The sequence below is a fragment of the Eubalaena glacialis genome, chromosome 2 (genome assembly GCF_028564815.1).
Source record: "Eubalaena glacialis isolate mEubGla1 chromosome 2, mEubGla1.1.hap2.+ XY, whole genome shotgun sequence".
Lineage (NCBI taxonomy): Eukaryota > Metazoa > Chordata > Mammalia > Artiodactyla > Balaenidae > Eubalaena > Eubalaena glacialis.
This window is the reverse complement of record NC_083717.1, coordinates 81,057,099-81,075,066: the sequence shown is the minus strand read 5'-3', so window position 1 is coordinate 81,075,066 and position 17,968 is coordinate 81,057,099. Positions and strand designations below refer to the sequence as shown.

General features: G+C 38.5%; 1 protein-coding gene across 2 annotated transcripts in view; it reads left to right on the top strand.

Moving 5' to 3' along the window:
- Positions 1–17,968, top strand: part of UNC13C (unc-13 homolog C) — a 622,127-nt gene that overhangs the window by 298,620 nt on the left and 305,539 nt on the right. For both annotated transcript variants that reach the window (XM_061182103.1, XM_061182102.1), the window contains one exon: positions 12,495–12,651. In XM_061182103.1, coding sequence (XP_061038086.1) covers positions 12,495–12,651 — 157 coding nt within the window. The remainder of the gene's footprint in view (positions 1–12,494; positions 12,652–17,968) is intronic.

The window sequence follows — 17,968 nt, the reverse complement described above, 5'->3', positions numbered from 1 at the left end:
ACGGCTCAGAATAAAAGGGAGAAAAAAATAGAAAGAAAGAAAGAAGGTAAAATAAAATAAAATAAAGTAAAATAGAATAAAATTAAGTTATTAAAATAAAAAGTAATTACTAAGATAAAAATTTTAAAAAGTAAAAAAAAGCAAAAACAAAAACAGACGGACAGAACCCTAGGACAAATGGTAAAGGCAAGGCTATACAGACAAAATTACACACAGAAGCATACACATACACACTCACAAAAAGAGAAAAAGGGGAAAAAATAATATATCTTGGCTCCCAAAGTTCACCTCCTCAATTTGGGATGATTCGTTGTCTATTTAGGTATTCCACAGATGCAGGTACATCAAGTTGATTGTGGAGCTTTAATCCGCTGCTCCTGAGGCAACTGGGAGAAATTTCCCTTTCCCTTCTTTGTTCGCACAGCTCCCAGGGTTCAACTTTGGATTTGGCTCCGCCTCTGTGTGTAGCTCGCCTGAGGGCATCTTTTCTTCGCTCAGACAGGACAAGGTTAAAGGACCAGCTGATTCGGGGGCTCTGGCTCACTCAGGCCAGGGGGAGGGAAGGGTATGGCGTTCGGGGCGAGCCTGCGGTGGCAGAGGCCAGCGTGACGTTGCACCAGCCTGAGGCGTGCCGTGCGTTCTCCCGGGGAAGTTGTCCCTGGATCACGGGACCCTGGTAGTGGCGGGCTGCACAGGCTCCCGGGAGGGGAGGTGTGAAGAGTGACCTGTGCTTGCACACAGGCTTCTTGGTGGCGGCAGCAGCAACCTTAGTGTCCTATGCCCATCTCTGGGGTCCGCGCTGATAGCCGTGGCTCGCGCCTGTCTCTGGAGCTCCTTTAAGCGGCGCTGTTAATCCCCTCTCCTTGCGCACCAGGAAACAAAGAGGGAAGAAAAAGTCTCTTGCCTCTTCAGCAGCTGCAGACTTTTTCCCGGACTCCCTCCCGGCTAGCTGTGGCGCAGTAGCCCCTTCAGGCTGTGTTCACACCGCCAACCCCAGTCCTCTCCCTGCGATCCGACCTCTGAAGCCCGAGCCTCAGCTCCCAGCCCCCGCCCGCCCCGGCGGGTGAGCAGACAAGCCTCTCGGGCTGGTGAGTGCTGGTCGGCACCGCTCCTCTGTGCGGGAATCTCTCCGCTTTGCCCTCCGCACCCCTGTGGCTGTGCTCTCCTCCGTGGCTGTGGCTCCGAAGCTTCCCCCCTCTGCCATCCGCAGTCTCCGCCCACGAAGGGGCTTCCTAGTATGTGGAAACCTTTCCTCCTGCACAGCTCCCTCCCACTGGTGCAGGTCCCATCCCTATTCTTTTGTCTCTGTTTTTTCTTTTTTCTTTTGCCCTACCCAGGTACGTGGGGAGTTTCTTGCCTTTTGGGAGGTCTGAGGTCTTCTGCCAGCGTTCAGTAGGTGTTCTGTAGGAGTTGTTCCACATGTAGATGTATTTCTGATGTATTTGTGGGGAAGAAGGTGATCTCCGCGTGTTAGTCCTCCGCCATCTTGAAGGTCTCCTATGAGCCTGCTTTCTAAGGAGAGTGTTGCTTAATTGAATTATTGATTCCCTTAAGAAATATTTATCGAGCGCCTACCATATGCCAGGAAATTTTAAAGGCACTGAGAGTACGTCAGCAAGCAAGAAGTTAAGGTCCAGGCTCTTATGGACCCCACATTCCAGAAGATGTAATTCATTTATTTGATAGACACTGTCTGAGGATATAAGTATGAGGACTTACACAGCGCAATGCGGATATGGCAATAAAAGAAGCTCTTGTCCCCAGTGAGCTCCTAATCTGGGGAGAAGAGGAAGAATATTGGGTTGGCCAAAAAATTCATTCGGGTTTTTCTGTAAGATGTTACAGAAAAACTCGAATGAACCTTTTTGGCGGCCGAACCAATAAATTGCATAATAAGAAGACAGTATAATGGGGGCATGCATGGGTGCTGTAAGGGCGTAGACATGGAGGGACCAATCCAGGCACAGATGAGAGGTTTCAGAGAAAGCTGGTAGGCAGCCTGAGGGTTCCATCCTTACTTGCTCTTCAACTTCCATTATTTCTCTAAACCCTACTTATTCTATTACTTTCCTGTCCCTCACCAGTGCCCTGATACTCAAAACCTCCGTAATTGAGTTTGGGCAATCCATAGCATCTGTGAAAAGCTATGATGCTTTGGGGCAAAGGAGAAGTGATTCTTAAATATTTGAGCCCCTGTTTAGTGACGACAATGAATAAAATCACTGACATGCATGCTAATCTGAATTTTCAAGAACAAATGTGATAAATATTATTTTAGTGTATTTCTAACATTAGGAATACAGATAGTCTTTCCTTTCATCTTATATTGTTTCTCTGAAATCTCTTCTAAGGATCTAAGAATCATTGTTTGCATTTTAGTGCTTCTTTCCAATCATTCTGTTCCTATTTTCATAATAACTGATTTTTAAATCTTTTGAATCAAAGGCGTTTCCCATCCTTTGAAACCACAAGATGGGTGTGATTGGAAAGGCAGACGAGTTAGATGATTGTTTTGATGAAAACAAAAAATAAGACAATAGCAAGTGAGCTGAATCCAGATTTGTTATTTGAAATACAAATAATTTCCTAATATTTTGTCAATAGTATTTTGAGAATGCATGGTTGATAACGTAGCAGTTGCTTCAGCTGAAAACATGCCAGTAACGATCTCATTTTTGGCAATTTAAGCATCTTTCTGGAGTTTGTGACTCTAATTTTCCCATGGCATTGAAATTCCGTTTGTTAAATTGAGTTAACACTAACCCCATTTTCTGGCAAAAGCAAAGTCAAGTGATTTTAACATTATTAATCCACTGTTTTTTAATCATGTCTTTGTGGGGAAATGTTACACATTTTGAGAGATTATTCAGTAGTACTTTTTGACCTATTTTATTTGAAGGTGTGCTTTTTGAGGGAATGGTTTGCTGCAGGGATATACTCAGTCATTTTAAATTGCTAATTGTACTTTTAATCCTGTTCCCCTCTCCCCTCTCCCCCTGGGAATAATTTAAGTAGTATTAGAACTGCAGCCTTAAAAGGAAATGATTTTCAAGGTGGTGGTTAGAAGCAAGTAAGTTTGCCTTGACAGTAACTTTGCATAAAGAATGGACGCACATAAACTCAGAGGCAAATACTGCCAAATTGAAGATCACGTAGAAGTCTGTTAGCTGAAAACCCTCAAAGAGCAAAGGATACCTCAGGAGGACTCCCTTGTCCCCTGCTTCCTGGTCATCCCAACTAACCATTGGATCCAATGAACCAAATGTTGTTGGTAGGGAAAAGTAACGTGTGTGTCTAGGCCCGATGTGTTATCTGTATTCAGAGATTCATAGCATGTTAGAAGATCTAATCCTTACAATCTTTAATAGCTCTTGGATTTTATACATGGAGAAACTGAATTTAAGAGTGATAAAGTTACTTTTCTAAGGCCACAGAACAGGGCAAGGGCTAGAATGAATCATCTCTATGCCATGGTACCTATAACTCTAAATTGACCACCAATAATCCCTCCCTACCCACCCCCACTCCCCTCCACATACCAAAAAAAGCTTTTTACTGACTATTTCTGCAAGATTTCTAGGAAATGTAGCCACTAACCCTAATGAATATCTTTACTTCTTTGAAATTTGTCTCTTTTTTCTTTTTGTCCTTCACTCATCTAAGAAACGTGTACTTTGATGCATACTACTGAAGGCGAATCAGGCCTCTGGACCCCGACACCAAATTAAATCTCGGAGACAGAGTTTTGGGTGAAGCTGAAAAGAATAGCTTTATTGCTTTGCCAGGCAAAGGGGGCCACAGCAGGCTAATGCCCTCAAAACTGTGTGTCCCAACTTGGAGAGGGTAGTGAGGAGTTTTATAGTAATGGTTCAAAGAGGGCGTGATCAGCTTGTGGACATTCTTCTGATGGGTTGGTGGTGAGGTAAGTGGGAGTCAGCATCATCAACCTTCTGGTTCCAACCGGTCTGAGGTCTCTGTGCTTGTGGGCAGCACACCATCCTTAACAGATAACTTCTCCCACCTGGTGGGGGTTTCAGTATCTACAAAACAGCTCAAAGATATTTTGTGTGTATCTCTTGATGGGGAACTGGGACCCTGCCCCAAGGTTGCACTATTGTTTCTCTTGACTGTTGGTTTCTCCCTTGCCTTGCATCCCCTCCCTTCCCTAATTAACAGCTGCTTGACTCTGCCCCCTTGGAAGTCAGGGAAGGTCATGGAGGCTGAAGGAAGCCTGTTTCCTGTAATCAAAGAAGTGGGGGAACATAGAAAGACTTTTGTGCCCAGGAGCCCCACAGGGCCCTGCTTGGTATCACAACTACCTATATTATATTGGCTGCCTAATCATTTACCATTTAGGGTTAAAAGTGAACGTGGAAAGGCAAGTTCAATGTAGATTATTGGTTTGGTAACAACAGCTACTGTCCTTAACTTACCCAGCTCCTGGTCACAGTTTCTAAAAAAGGACAGATAATTTTGACCAACTAGGTAAAAGATTACACTTCTTATAGTGACCTGAAAATTTTGTTTCTGAGTTTGTGCTTTATTTGTTTAGTTAATATCAAATGCTTAAAATTTTAATCTTGGTATTCCAACTGATTGTTTACCTCCTGAGTCACTGATTCTACGAAGAACATTTTAATATAAGTTCTAAAAGGTGATAACTACTTCCCAAGTATTGTGTCTTTAATCGTTAGGTATATTGAGACATGTTCAACTAAGTTCTGACCAAATTTAGGAGGTTCATATTTATGAATTTGATCTATTTTCCTTTTAACAAACAGCAAAATTTTTGTTGTTTACAGTTTTAATCTGACAAGAAAAACACCATAGTAATGATAATTTGATATTGAAACTGATGTAAAAATCTAATGGGAAGAACAGTATTATTAAGTGAAATATTGGGTTTTTCTCATTGTCCTTTGATTTTTCATATCTTCCCCATTCTCAGCCCTATATTTTGCATTAGGAAGTTATGAGCCAAGATCGTTTCATTAATATCTTTAAAATTAATTCTTGATGTATTTTATTTAGTGTATTAAAACTGGCATCTATTGCATAGTAATTTTATGGCATTTTTTGCCTTTACTCATTAATCAGAAATTAGTTAGGTCTATGATAAACTTTGAAAGAAAAAATTATTTTATGGGTGATTTGTTTAACTTCACAAAAATCTTGTTTACTGATACTGTAAAGAATAATATAGGCTTTTTACATTATATACTTTAAAGGTTTTGTGGCTTTTTTAGAAAAGAAAAATATAAAGAAATTTTTACTTTAGTCAAACAAAAATTTTAAAAGGAGTTGTATTACTTTGTTTCTTATTGGTGCTAAAAGTTACAAAGAGACTTGTAAAATCAACAATAGAGCAAAAGTTGAATTAACATTTACAAACTATAAATATATATATAACTAAAATATTTTTCTGATTAGGGTAATAAAACATGCTAATGGTAAATTACTTATAAAAATACAGGATATATTTTTTAAGTAACAAAAATTTGTAGCTCCACCCAGAGATAACACTGTGACCATTTTATTTGGTTATTTTTGCTGTATAAGTGTGTGTGTGTGTTTGTGTGCACGCGTGAGTGTGCATGCACACACAAGTACTTGTATGTATGTTGAGGTAATAGTGTACAAAGATGTTTGCATCCTGCTTGTTTGGCAACTTACAGGGTCCTTTGAATCAGTATTTGTAGACCACCAGCGTGTTACCAGTACTCACCTGCAGATCTTATAATGGCAGGTGAGCCTCTACAAATGTTCCCTCTGTGCCATGACTTTATTCAAATGCAATTTGCTTTTAGATTGGGCAAAGATATTTACCTGCTCCTATTGGTGGGCTCTTTAAGTATGAGAGCTGGATTTCTTTTCCTGGATAATGTAAACAACTTGTGAATTCTTGTCTTGCTAGAGCAGAACATAAAAGGTTATAGATAATCCCCACGGTATACTCTTCCTGGTGTTCTTCCAACCCTTTCTTCTAACTAGCTTCTAATCCCGTTGCCCATTCCCTATTGCACAGGCTGTATTGCAGTCTTGGGAGTTGTTGTGTACTCTTTAATGGATATAAAGTGAGAAGGTGTGGGAAACACGAGACAGCTTTATTGCATCTGGAAGCCATTACCATGGAATAGGAAAGTGATCAACAGCCTTGCTGGCCAGCCGCCTAGGCCTCACATTTCTGATATGGGGGTGTACAGTGTATGGTTCCCAGAAATATCCTCCCATGTCTTCTCTAGTCAGGTGAATATTTTAGGACTTTAGACACTGGATAGTCACCGAATATCTCTCAGTCTATCCAGCTGCCCTAAACTTAGGCAAAGTCCCTCCCAGATATAGGGAAATCTTTGATTGATACCCCTAATTTCCAGTGCTGCTATGACTTTACATCATTTATTTTTGTTTTCATGGCCATTTCCATGGGAGGTTCAGAGGGGTAGATCATGAACAGCTGGCTACCTCGCATCATACCCCAGAAATCATCTCAGTTAAATCTGAATCAGAAAGTACAATATTTCTGTCCGGTCTCCCAGATGAATGCATGCCTAATGCTCTGGAAAATTTAAAATACTGCTCTCAGTGTACCAATTATAAGCAGAATACAATTCACTTTCACAGTTGTGATCATTATGGCATTAACTACTATGCACTTCAGCCCAATGTTCACAAAGCAATTGGATGTTGTGATAAACTGTCATACTCAAAGGAAGCAAGCGCATGTCCTATACACTAACGCTACATAAATACCGTTAACTCATATTGCTTTCACTTGTTTTCATTAAATACTTAGGGGCCAACTCCTGTGAACAAGAAAACACTGTGCTAGAAGTGGGCTTGATTAGATGACAATTAAGCATGAACTAAACACATTCTGGAAGAAACAGATACATACACAAGTAATATACAACATTAGAGAGGGAGGAGGATAAATTAAGAGAAGATCACCCTGGTGGTTAAGAAAGATGCTTCTGAACTTACATTGCCTGAACTCTAATCCTTAATCATCTTACTGCTGTGTGACCTTAGGGAGAAAAAAATTAGAAAAGGAAAGAAATATTTAATTACAACGAGTACAGAGAGAGAATGAGACTTTAGAAGCACTGGCAAAACAAAACAAAACAGAACAAAAACATAACATTCCTAAGGCTACCTAGTTTACATGGTGTTCTTATGCTGTTCTTGGTGGAAACAGCAGCTTTCCACCTGGTTTTCATACTTTCAGAGGTCATATAATGAGATTTAATACATTTTCAGATATAGCATGGCTAAACTCCAGTTCAAAACTGTTTTGTTAGGAAGTTCAGGTTTTAGAGAAATATTTGAGGTTTTGGAGACCAGAAATAATGTGATTCTGTGATTTTCAGATTATCTCAAGGTGGAAAATATTTTGTTCCTTATGACTGTGGTATGTGAAGGGCTTAGTCATGTTGGAAGTGGGGCAGAAATGTCATTTTTTGCTTCTACATCTCCTAAATTGTTTTTCTGCTTCCAATACCTACTCATTTCAATCCATCTTTACACCAGTTCAGAGTCATCTTTCCAAATTCATCTGACAGTATCACTTCCCTCTGTGGGAATTTGAGCTAACTCTGTGTAGTTCACATGAGAAAGCCAAAACTCCTTAGCTAAAGACCAACAAAATCTGTCCTTGATCCATTTTTCCTTGGTCATCTTCTGCTACTTCTCACTTTTCATCCTATTCCGTCTCGGTGCAGCCCCCCGTTACTCCACTAACACTGATGTTGTTGCTGTCACAATGATGTTTATTTGTCAAGTCCAATAGTTATTTTATGTTCTTATAATAAGACTCTTTCAATGCACCTATCAGCATCGATCATCTTTCACCCTTCAAACCTCCTATTCCCATGTTTTCCCTAATTCCATTGCCCTGGCTTTCCTTTTACCTATCTTTTTTTTTTTTTTTTTTTAAGGACATACTTTAAAAAAAAATCTATTTATTTATTTATTTTTGGCTGCATTGGGTCTTTGTTGCTGCGCACAGGCTTTCTCTAGTTGCGGTGAGCGGGGGCTGCTCTTCGTTGCGGTACGCGGGCTTCTCATTGCGGTGGCTTCTCTTGTTGCGGAGTGCGGGCTCTAGGTGCATGAGCTTCGGTAGTTGTGGCACGTGGGCTCAGTAGTTGTGGCACCCAGGCTTAGTTGTTCCACAGCATGTGGGATCTTCCCGGACCAGGGCTCAAACCTGTGTCCCCTGCATTGGCAGTCAGATTCTTAACCACTGCACCACCAGGGAAGTCCCTATCATTTTAAGTTTGATCTCAGTCATAGAATTTACTTATTGGTCTTCCACTAGTCCCTTATATATCGTGTTTCCCAGGTTTCATTTCCTGACACTGTTCTTCATTCTGTATAATTCCCCTGGATGATCTTACCCATTTTCGTGGTTTTGAAGTGATCCCCAGATCTGAGTGTGCAGCCCAGGTCTCCAGTAACCTGGTGGACATTCCTTTATGGAAACCCTACAAACACCTTAAGCTCAAACTCGACTGGACACATGACCCGACCTTACAACCCCTTTTTCTCCTTTTTAGTTCCCAGCTCACTGGGCAGAAGCACCCCTCACCCAGTCATCCAGACCGAAGACTTAGAGCTTCATCACTTCTCTTTCTTCTCTTTCACTCCTTATCAAGCACTGAGTCCTGACAGTTTTCCTCTCTTAATATTTTTAAAATATATTCCCTCCTCCCTATCTCTACAGCTACTGTCTTAGTTCAGACACCCATCATCTCTTCCTTTTATAGCCTCCTAATTGGACTCTTTTCTCAGTCTCACCTTCCTTAAACCATCCTCCTAAAATCCCCTCCCACCAACTCTATTTTAAACTCAACTCTGATGATGCCACTTCCTACCCCATGTAAACAAAGAGAGATTGTTGTAGGTAATTTTTCACTTATATTGACTCTGTAAGATTTTGAGTTTTGAGTTTTGTTTGAAAAAGTCTTCTGACCTATATAATAGGTCCAACTTGCCTACCATATTGCACAAGACTATCGTACATACCCCTCGCTTTGCCTCTGGTCATACAACGGTCTAGAATGTGCTCCTGGAAATTTGGACTCCACCAGCCTAAAATTGCTAGGGTTCATTGTACACAATATTTTGTTTCTTTCCATTGTGGCTTGGTTTTAATTATTCCATTCCTTTGGAATATTTACATTCTTTATCTATCAGCAATAGCAAGCCCTGTGCTCGCTCTGGCTATCTCTTAGTCATACATTAACTCTTAGCCCAGCATCATTTCAAGAAGTCTTCCTAGACACCCCCCACCACCAGGGGACACTACACACACTCTAATTTGGTGTTTCATAGCACTGTTATGCTTTTCTTTTTCACAACTTTCTCAAAATTGTATTACATTTCTTGTGTCACTGATTCTCCCACTAATCTGTAAGTGAACTCATTACTGTATACCCAGTATCTAATACAGTATCTGGCTTTCAGACATGTTCAGTAAATACCTATCAAAGTAAGTTCTAGGGACACTAAACTCTCCACTCTTCCATGGCCATTACATAATCACTCATCCTCTAGACCTTGACTCAGATGTTTCCCTCTGACTTCTCCTATACTAGGTTCACCACTAGTGGTCTCAACTCAACCTTTGGACCTTTGCCATCCATCTCCAGGCCTCACTCCTCCATCCCATGGCCCACTCAAACCCTTACATACCTCTGTAACAGCACTTTCTCTTGTATGACAAAATTAGGGTTTAATGTGCATGCCTCTCAATTAGGGTATACATTAATTTTTTACACCAGGACCATGTTTTAATCAACTCAAGGTCCCTATCAGGAAGAATAGTCCCAGAAATATAGTAAATGTGTAGTCGTTGAAGGGAGAATACTTTGGCCAGATGCCTTTAACATAAAAAAAAAAAAAAAAAAAAAAGAATGAAAGGTTAAAGAGTAGAAAAACAATAGAATCAATTCTAATTCTATTTTTCATCAATTCTGATAAGAGAAAGTATTATAATTATACTATCTGGCTGTAAATGGAATTTATTTTTTAGAGAACAGCAGTGTGAATGGCAGTTTATTTTCCTGTTTTCTAATTGTTTATGAATAATATGTATTAACATTAAATTATAAACACATAGCAAATATTTCATTAAGAAACTCCAAATTACATTTATTGACATAGCTTTTTGCCTGTATTACCCATAAATTTTCATATCTAACATAAATTATTTGTTAAACCTCTCATTTTGGTTATAAAACATTGCTTTGGGTTTGCAAAGCCACAATTTCACAGGGCATTTTCATCATTAAGATATTGGCTGAATCAAGTCAAAGTATAAAATAGACAAAGCTTGGTTGTTGATATCCCCGGTCTTCCCATTTGGCACTCATTTTTCCCTAAGATGCCTTATAATTGCGTCATCTTCAAAATAAAACTTTCTATTTCACTTATCAAATTCACACCGTGAACGCCTTAAGCAGAACATTCATATGTTCCTCCATTGTTCTACTTAAAGTACCTGATAAGCTGTTGCTACTGCTCTTACCGGACACCAAAAATCACAGGTTGGCAGCTGCAAGCAGTACAGACTAAGTAACACAGCTGCATTAGGAGAATACTAATTCTGGTTTAAAACCAAGAGCAAGATTATTCATTCTGATGACCTCCAGAATCTCTTTAAATAGATAATGCATGCTGAGGAAAGTAAACTTCTGGTCTTTGAGTTCCTCACCAGTTTATTTTGACAGTTGGTGATTGTCTGTCTCTTGTTCCCACCTAGGTATGTATATTTCCCTTTTGCCATCTCCCACACCATTCCATTTAGGCATTGCATATTCCATATCTCTTGACCTCTGACTTGGGTCTAACAAATCTAATTATTTGACAGTTTTGAAAAAAGAAAGAAATGTGATACCATATGCTAGTTTTTATTTAATTTCTAATTTTAATATATTTATATCACTTGTGGTATTCTTAATAGATATAAATTATAAGTAGTGTATAATAAAGTCAAAATATACATCATTTACCTAAAAGAAGAAAGTAGTGATCATCTAATTCCAGGGTTAAATTACACAGATCATGTAACTCTCATGGCATACTTTGTTGTTCATGATCCTCAAAGATCCATGTTTAAAAATGTAGCCTACATTGGGCTTCCCTGGTGGCGCAGTGGTTGAGAGCCTGCCTGCCAGTGCAGGGGACGCGGGTTCGAGCCCTGGTCTGGGAGGATCCCACATGCCGCGGAGCAACTGGGCCCATGAGCCACAATTACTGAGCCTGCGCGTCTGGAGCCTGTGCTCTGCAACAGGAGAGGCCGCGATAGTGAGAGGCCCGCGCACCGCGATGAAGAGTGGCCCCCACTTGCCACAACTAGAGAAAGCCCTTGCACAGAAACGAAGACCCTACACAGCCATATATAAAATAAATAAAATTAAATTAAAAATAAAACAACAACAACAAAAAAAATGTAGCCTACATTTATTAGCTAATCGAAGTTAGATGAGTGGCCTGGCTAAGGTCTAAGAAAAGCACCATTTCCAGGACCTCCAACCATTTCTTTTGAGGTGCCACTTGGAGCATTTATTTATGTGGGTACATTCTGTGTTTGTGTTCAATAATACAAAATTCAGAGATGCCTTGGTGTTGGATAAATTACTGAGATATGAGAGCAGAATAGGATCAGATTAGGTAATGAAAATTTCTTTCTTCCATGGGTATTTTATCTTTCCACTTTTATCACAAGTTGTGCTTTCAATTTTTAAGTCTTTTGTTAGAGTTCAAATGAAACGAATTTTCCTGAGAGAAGTAATGGAATTGAACACTTGATGCTTCTGATGTCTGTAAATGATACTGTTATTCAAGTTTTAAAAGAAATGGTCTTTAAGCATAAAGCTGGCATAATTCAGTTTGTCTTCACTGTTCATTTGTTTGCTTAATTAAATCCTGGCTTTAGCAAAACCTCAATAAACAAAACTGCCTGTGGAAGATACTCCTTAATAACAAAAGCTCACAAACTGGACTCAGGTCAGATGTGAAGTTGACTTATTCAATCAGCGTGCAATGAAAGGAGGGCCTCTTGTTTACCTTATCTGTGTGAGAGGAATACAAGTGTGAAAGAACATTCTGGTTGCAATTCAGCATTTCAGGAACTGAAGTAATTGGGGCTAGAGTTGCCAGAGAAAGGGAGACTCCTGGATTATTGCTTTTCGACAGTGTTAGATTCCACTGGAAATTGCACTTTTTGTGTGTACACACAACACTCTCCCAGTTGAAAGAAATTATGCACATAACCTTGTGGCAAATCACATGCTAATTAAGCCACTTTACATTTGTGAATGAGAAATTTTTAAAAGGCTGAAATTGCTTTCTCTTTCAATTAGTAATTGTAAGAGTTTTCTCTCCTTTTCGTAGGTAGAGTAGAGGAATTATTTAATTGCTGATGTTAGAGGATACGCTGCTATGTGAATTAATTAGATTCTGTTTTTAAAGCACTTAATGTTTTTGTCTTGCAGGCACTTTTCATGTCTGTCTTCTAAATACATGTGCCCCGGTGTCCCTGCTGTAATGAGCACCTTGCTGGCAAATATAAATGCTTTCTATGCTCACACAACTGTTTCAACAAATGTACAGGTTTCTGCCTCAGATCGATTTGCCGCTACCAACTTTGGTGTAAGTATTATTTTTTGAACTTGAAAATTCCTCATAACTTATGGGACTTAGATTTTTAAGGAGCTTTGGATTCCAGATATTCTTAGAATCTTACCACAGAGTGTACATCTTAAGGAGTATCTCTCAGTGTAATAGACTAAAGCCTAAAGTTTATTTGAAACATGTTCAGTGAAATACCTTTATTTGACAGTCAATAGGTATCTTCATTAGATTAAATCTTCATATCTGGAATGGCTTTTCCAATGGAGGAAAACATACGTTTTGTGATAGAGTACTAGGATTTATAGAAAATCCTCCATGTAAGCAAATTTGGGATTAACCATGGCAGATATCATTCCCTCGTAAATGTGAGCTCAGTTGGCTTCTCTGGAGCCTTTTGGGCTCCATTTGCACTTCCTATTGGTTTCTACCATTACTGATGGATAAAGGCATATCATCTAAGTAAAAAAAGTGTTAGGTGTATAAGTAAGCCAAGAAAACTATCTGTATCTAATTAAAACTGTCCACCTGACTGTCAAATGCATCAAGAACACACTGAAAAGTAAAAATGCAGGATCCTAAGGAGTCTCAAGTATTTATCTGTTGTAACTGGTGCTGGAACCCATTCTCCATAAGCATAATTAAATTGAAATTGACAAGACTAGAAATAGGATATAAATAAACAGTAATTCCAGTAAAGTGGCGAAGATCTAAACTGAGAATTAGTAGAGATGGGGTAGGAAGGACAAATTCCAGAGCTTTTCAGGGCATAGAATCAACAGCACTTGCTGTCTTTAGGTATGTGAACAGTGAGAGAAAGGGAAAGATGCCTGGAAAGATTCCCAAGGTTTTCACCAGGGCAGTTGGTAGGCGGTAGCTCTGTTCAATAACCCTGTGAGACAGGTAGTTCTGTACTCATTTGTTTGTGGAGGAAACTAAGATCCATTGTAGGAAAGTGATTTCCATGACACCATAGTTACTCTTTTCACTGCACTTCCAAATCGGTTCCCTGAATAGATTTGTGTTATTGATCATGTTGTTAGAAATCAAATTTGAGGTATGTGTCATAAAGTAGAAACAAATGAGACCCAGGTAATAAAAGGGTGTAAAGCCAATAGGGAAAAAAATGTGCTGCTATGTTTACTCTTTTCTTGCCCTTTTCATTTAAAAGAAAACGCATGTGAAGTATGTGAGATGAGTTGGAATGAATTAAAAGAAAAGTAATTGTTATTTAACGACAATCAAAATAAATACTGGTAGAAGAGAACACTATCTGGGTTAAGAGTCATGGGGTTTGAGTTTGTTTTCAAATTTAACAAGTCAGTTCAGTCATTCAGGCCTCAATATCTCAATATGTTCAATGAGGGTAGAAATTATTGCTCTGACATGTTTCTCAAATTTAAGATGAAAATCAAATGAAGTAAAAGATAAGCTAGTTTGTAAGAGTTGAAAGTACTCTATAAATATAAGGTGTGAGGATTTCATCTCTCCTGCCTATCCTCTACTTTTGTTAGACAGATTGGCTCTTGTAAGAGCTGGGACCAAACAAAATTCCCTAGTCAGCTCAACAAAATACTATTATGACCATCACCAGATCATAGAATAGTTTTTGTTATAAAAACCTCATGAAATTGTTTTGCTTTTAATATTCTGCCTGGGTATACTGTAGAGAATAAGCCAACCTTGTGGAACACTGAGCCTTTCTACCTCTGAGAAAGAAGATGTGTTTATATGACTAATTTCCATAAAAGCTACCTGGAGGAAAATGAGATAGCATGCTCCTTTACTTCATGCGGACCCAAAGAAGAGAAGCCAAATTGATTTCACTACTTTGCAGTGTTTCAGTAGCAACATAGTTATAACAAAGTTCACTTTGTAAATCAAATAACTTATTGTAGGACAGGGTCAAAAAAGAAATCTTTCTTCAAACTACATCTGGATAACTTAGTGATTTGATGTGTAAATTTGACTAAATTTTTCTCTACCTATTGAAAATAATGCTGTTTGCTCAGTCAAATATAATAAGTATAAAGCTTCCCACCTTCACTTGGCCTGAAGTTCTTATTTACCTGACTTCTGAAGCTGATACTGTCACTTGTGAATCCGGCAGGAACACTATTATATTGGCCCCTTTTTATCTTTCCCAAAGATGTAATCCAGACATTTTTGAATTTCAAAAAATAAACCAGTGGAAAAGCTTTCTTACCTATGAGGACTGTAAAACAAACAAATATTTAAGCAAAGAAAATCATTACTCTTTCCAATCCAAACTTTTTGTGTGCAAGTGTTATTTAAAGTCATGGTTTGGATGAAAAATGTTCAAGAATAAAGTGAAAAGAACAGAACCATTGAGTGTGGAGATGAGAGAGAAGCAAAGTTTGCTGAGGAAAATGGTTAGAGAAATTGGGTAAAAATAATGATAAAAATCTGACGTTATTAAAGACAAGGTAAAAATATTTTAAGAAAAGAGGAGTATATTGCATTGTCAGCTGTTGCAAAAAGTTCAAGTAAGATGGCGAAAGGAATGAGCCTGTTGGCTTTGGCAATTAGGAGGTCATTGCTAAGTGAAGCAGTTGAGATTAAAGCCTAATTTCATAGAGATCTTTGGTGAATGGCATGTATGAATAGCTGTGTCAGTTAGGGTTCATTTATTCCCTAAAATATAATGCAGTCATTAAAAAATCAAGCTTTTAAAGAAAAGTGTATATAATTGAGCAATGCCCATGAAAAAATGACAAATGAAAATATATACATACAAAAATCTATATATAATCTAATGCCAACATTGAACACACACACACACACACACACACATATATATACTGGTTTAGAAACAAGCCTGAAAGAAAATGTGCCAAAATGCCAATAGTGTAGCCACTTGGTGGGATTAAAGCTAATATTTTGTTGTTTTTGTTTTGTATTCATCTTTATACTAAAGTTGTACATTTTTCTATATTGTATTTGTATTTTATAATAATGAATAAAAGAGGGAAAGTGGGTGATGAAATAGAGACTAACCTGTTAAGCAACTTGAATGACAAGGTAAGAGAGAGATTGGTCAAGAGTGAGAAGGTTTTACCATGAAAAAAGAGATGTTACTTTTACTGTGTGGTTGGGTAGGAGTTTTTATTATTTAATAAGTTAACTTTTAACATATTTATAGATTGCTAGGACAGGAACTAGCTGCAAGAATGAAGTTGCAAATTTATCAGGGGAGAATAAGTGATATAATAACATCCCAGAGGAGAAAGAAGTAAATGTAGTCAAGAAGATGGAAAGAGGGACATTCTTTGGAATAAGAAAGGACAAGTTCCTATTCTGAAATTTGAGGAAATGGTGTGTGAGTCCTTGCAGAGGATGCTAAGCTTCTGATATAGGAGTGAAAAGTTGATGGAATCATACTGTATTTCCCTAATCTTCTCTATGGTTGTCTACAGGACAAGAAATGCTTATATATAAGACAAGGGCTATGATAGAGATGCACAAGGTAGAGGAGGCTGGAAAAAGGTTTGGATAAGCTCCTGAAGGGAATAGAAAGACAGATGCTTCAGGATCACGTAAGAGGAATTCTTAGCATGAATCTGTTGTTACAACAATTCATGTGGCTGTGAGTTTTTCTCAGAATTTCTCAGCATTCAGATTCTGATGTAGTAACATATAGCAGAAGGTTGAAATTTCCCACACACAGAAAAAATAGAGGTGATGGAAGGGTTAGGGAATTAGGGTATAGGTGACACTATCAAAAGAAAGTTGAAGTGATTCACCATGGGATCTAGGTTTGATAAGTGGCACCATGATAGAGACAGAGATAAAGGATTTGGGTAGGAACATCATCCATGTAGTTAAGATTTCAAAGGGGGAAGCCTCAGGTCCAAGATGTATCTCTAGGAGTAAGTTGTTGAAAACTGAGTGTAAAAACAGTGGTGTACTGGAGCTAGTTTGTACCTGCTAACAGGCAGTGATTGCTGAATTTTTAGGAATATTGCAGGCTGGTTGTGGAATACAGCCATCTTGAAACTGGAAATACTGAGAGTATTTACATCATGAAAACTGGCAAATGCTAAAAATCAAGGCTTTTTTCTTTTGGAGAGGTGGTTTTGTTGCACACCCTTGAATGCAAAGATTGCTGGGAGTCAAGATTATCAAAGAACTTGATTGGATAAAACATCTCCATGGGTGTTGAAAACACCATGGGTAGAGCAAGAGTTGGAAAGGAAGAAAACTCCGTGAGGTGGGGGTCAGTTTTTCAACTTTGAAGAAAAGTCTTTAGGAAACTTATTTAGTTAGTTATCTTAAGACACAAATAGCAAATTATTAGTAAAATTGATGTTTATCTAGCTCAATTTTTTCTTGAGCATAGATACCCTCTGACATAGCCAGTGCCCTGCAAAAACAAATATGCTAATAAATATTTCCTTTTCATTACAGTTATTCTTTTATTTGGTTGCTTGTTCATTCAAGACATATTTATGTGATACCTCATATAAGGCACTATGGCAGGTAGTAGAGGGACTGAAAGATAAATGTTTACCTGTGTTCTCTGGGTCTTATACTCTAATGGGATAGTCACCTAACCATGTGTAACAATAACCATAAATCAGTCCCCAAATGGGATAAGTGTCAAAGGAGTTCATACTTATAAATTTGCTTTGAGATTGAGGAGGAGAAAGTGATGGATACTCTTCAGAGGCTCATGGAAGCTTGCCAAAAGGAACAGTGCTTTTAGGAATGAGTAGTATTTTTCAAAGTCTAAGAAGTAGAAGGAAAACTACCTTAGGTCTTCGAAGTAAAGACAAGGAGAAGATATAAAACTAAGTTCAAAGTGTGTGTAAGGTAGCCTGCCTAGTGTATAGGGCAGATAGAATAAAAGACGGAAACATAAGAGAACATTGTGTTACTGGATCGATATTAGATTGCTGAGGCCCTTTAATGCCCACTCAGATGTTTGGACTTCATTCTTGAGGCATCTTGTAGAATCTGATCGAATTTCTGATTTAGAAAGATCACTCTGTAGAGGAAATGTTGCAGAGGGGAGAGAGAGAATGTATATCAGACAGCGATTCAACTATACGGTGATGGATGGGAACTAGATTTGTGGTGGTGATCACTTTCTAGTGTATGCAGATGCCAAATTATAATACTGTTTGCCTGAAACTTATATAATAATTTTAAAAAATCAGCACTTCCCCCTGATCAAACAGCCATGCCCCAACATATGTGTTCCTTTTCCAAATCCCTGGGAAACCCGAACTTTCTGATAAAGTGACAGGAAATGCTTACAATCATAGAAAATGAAAAAAAAACAAAAACAAAAACATGATGTCTAAAACAATTTGCA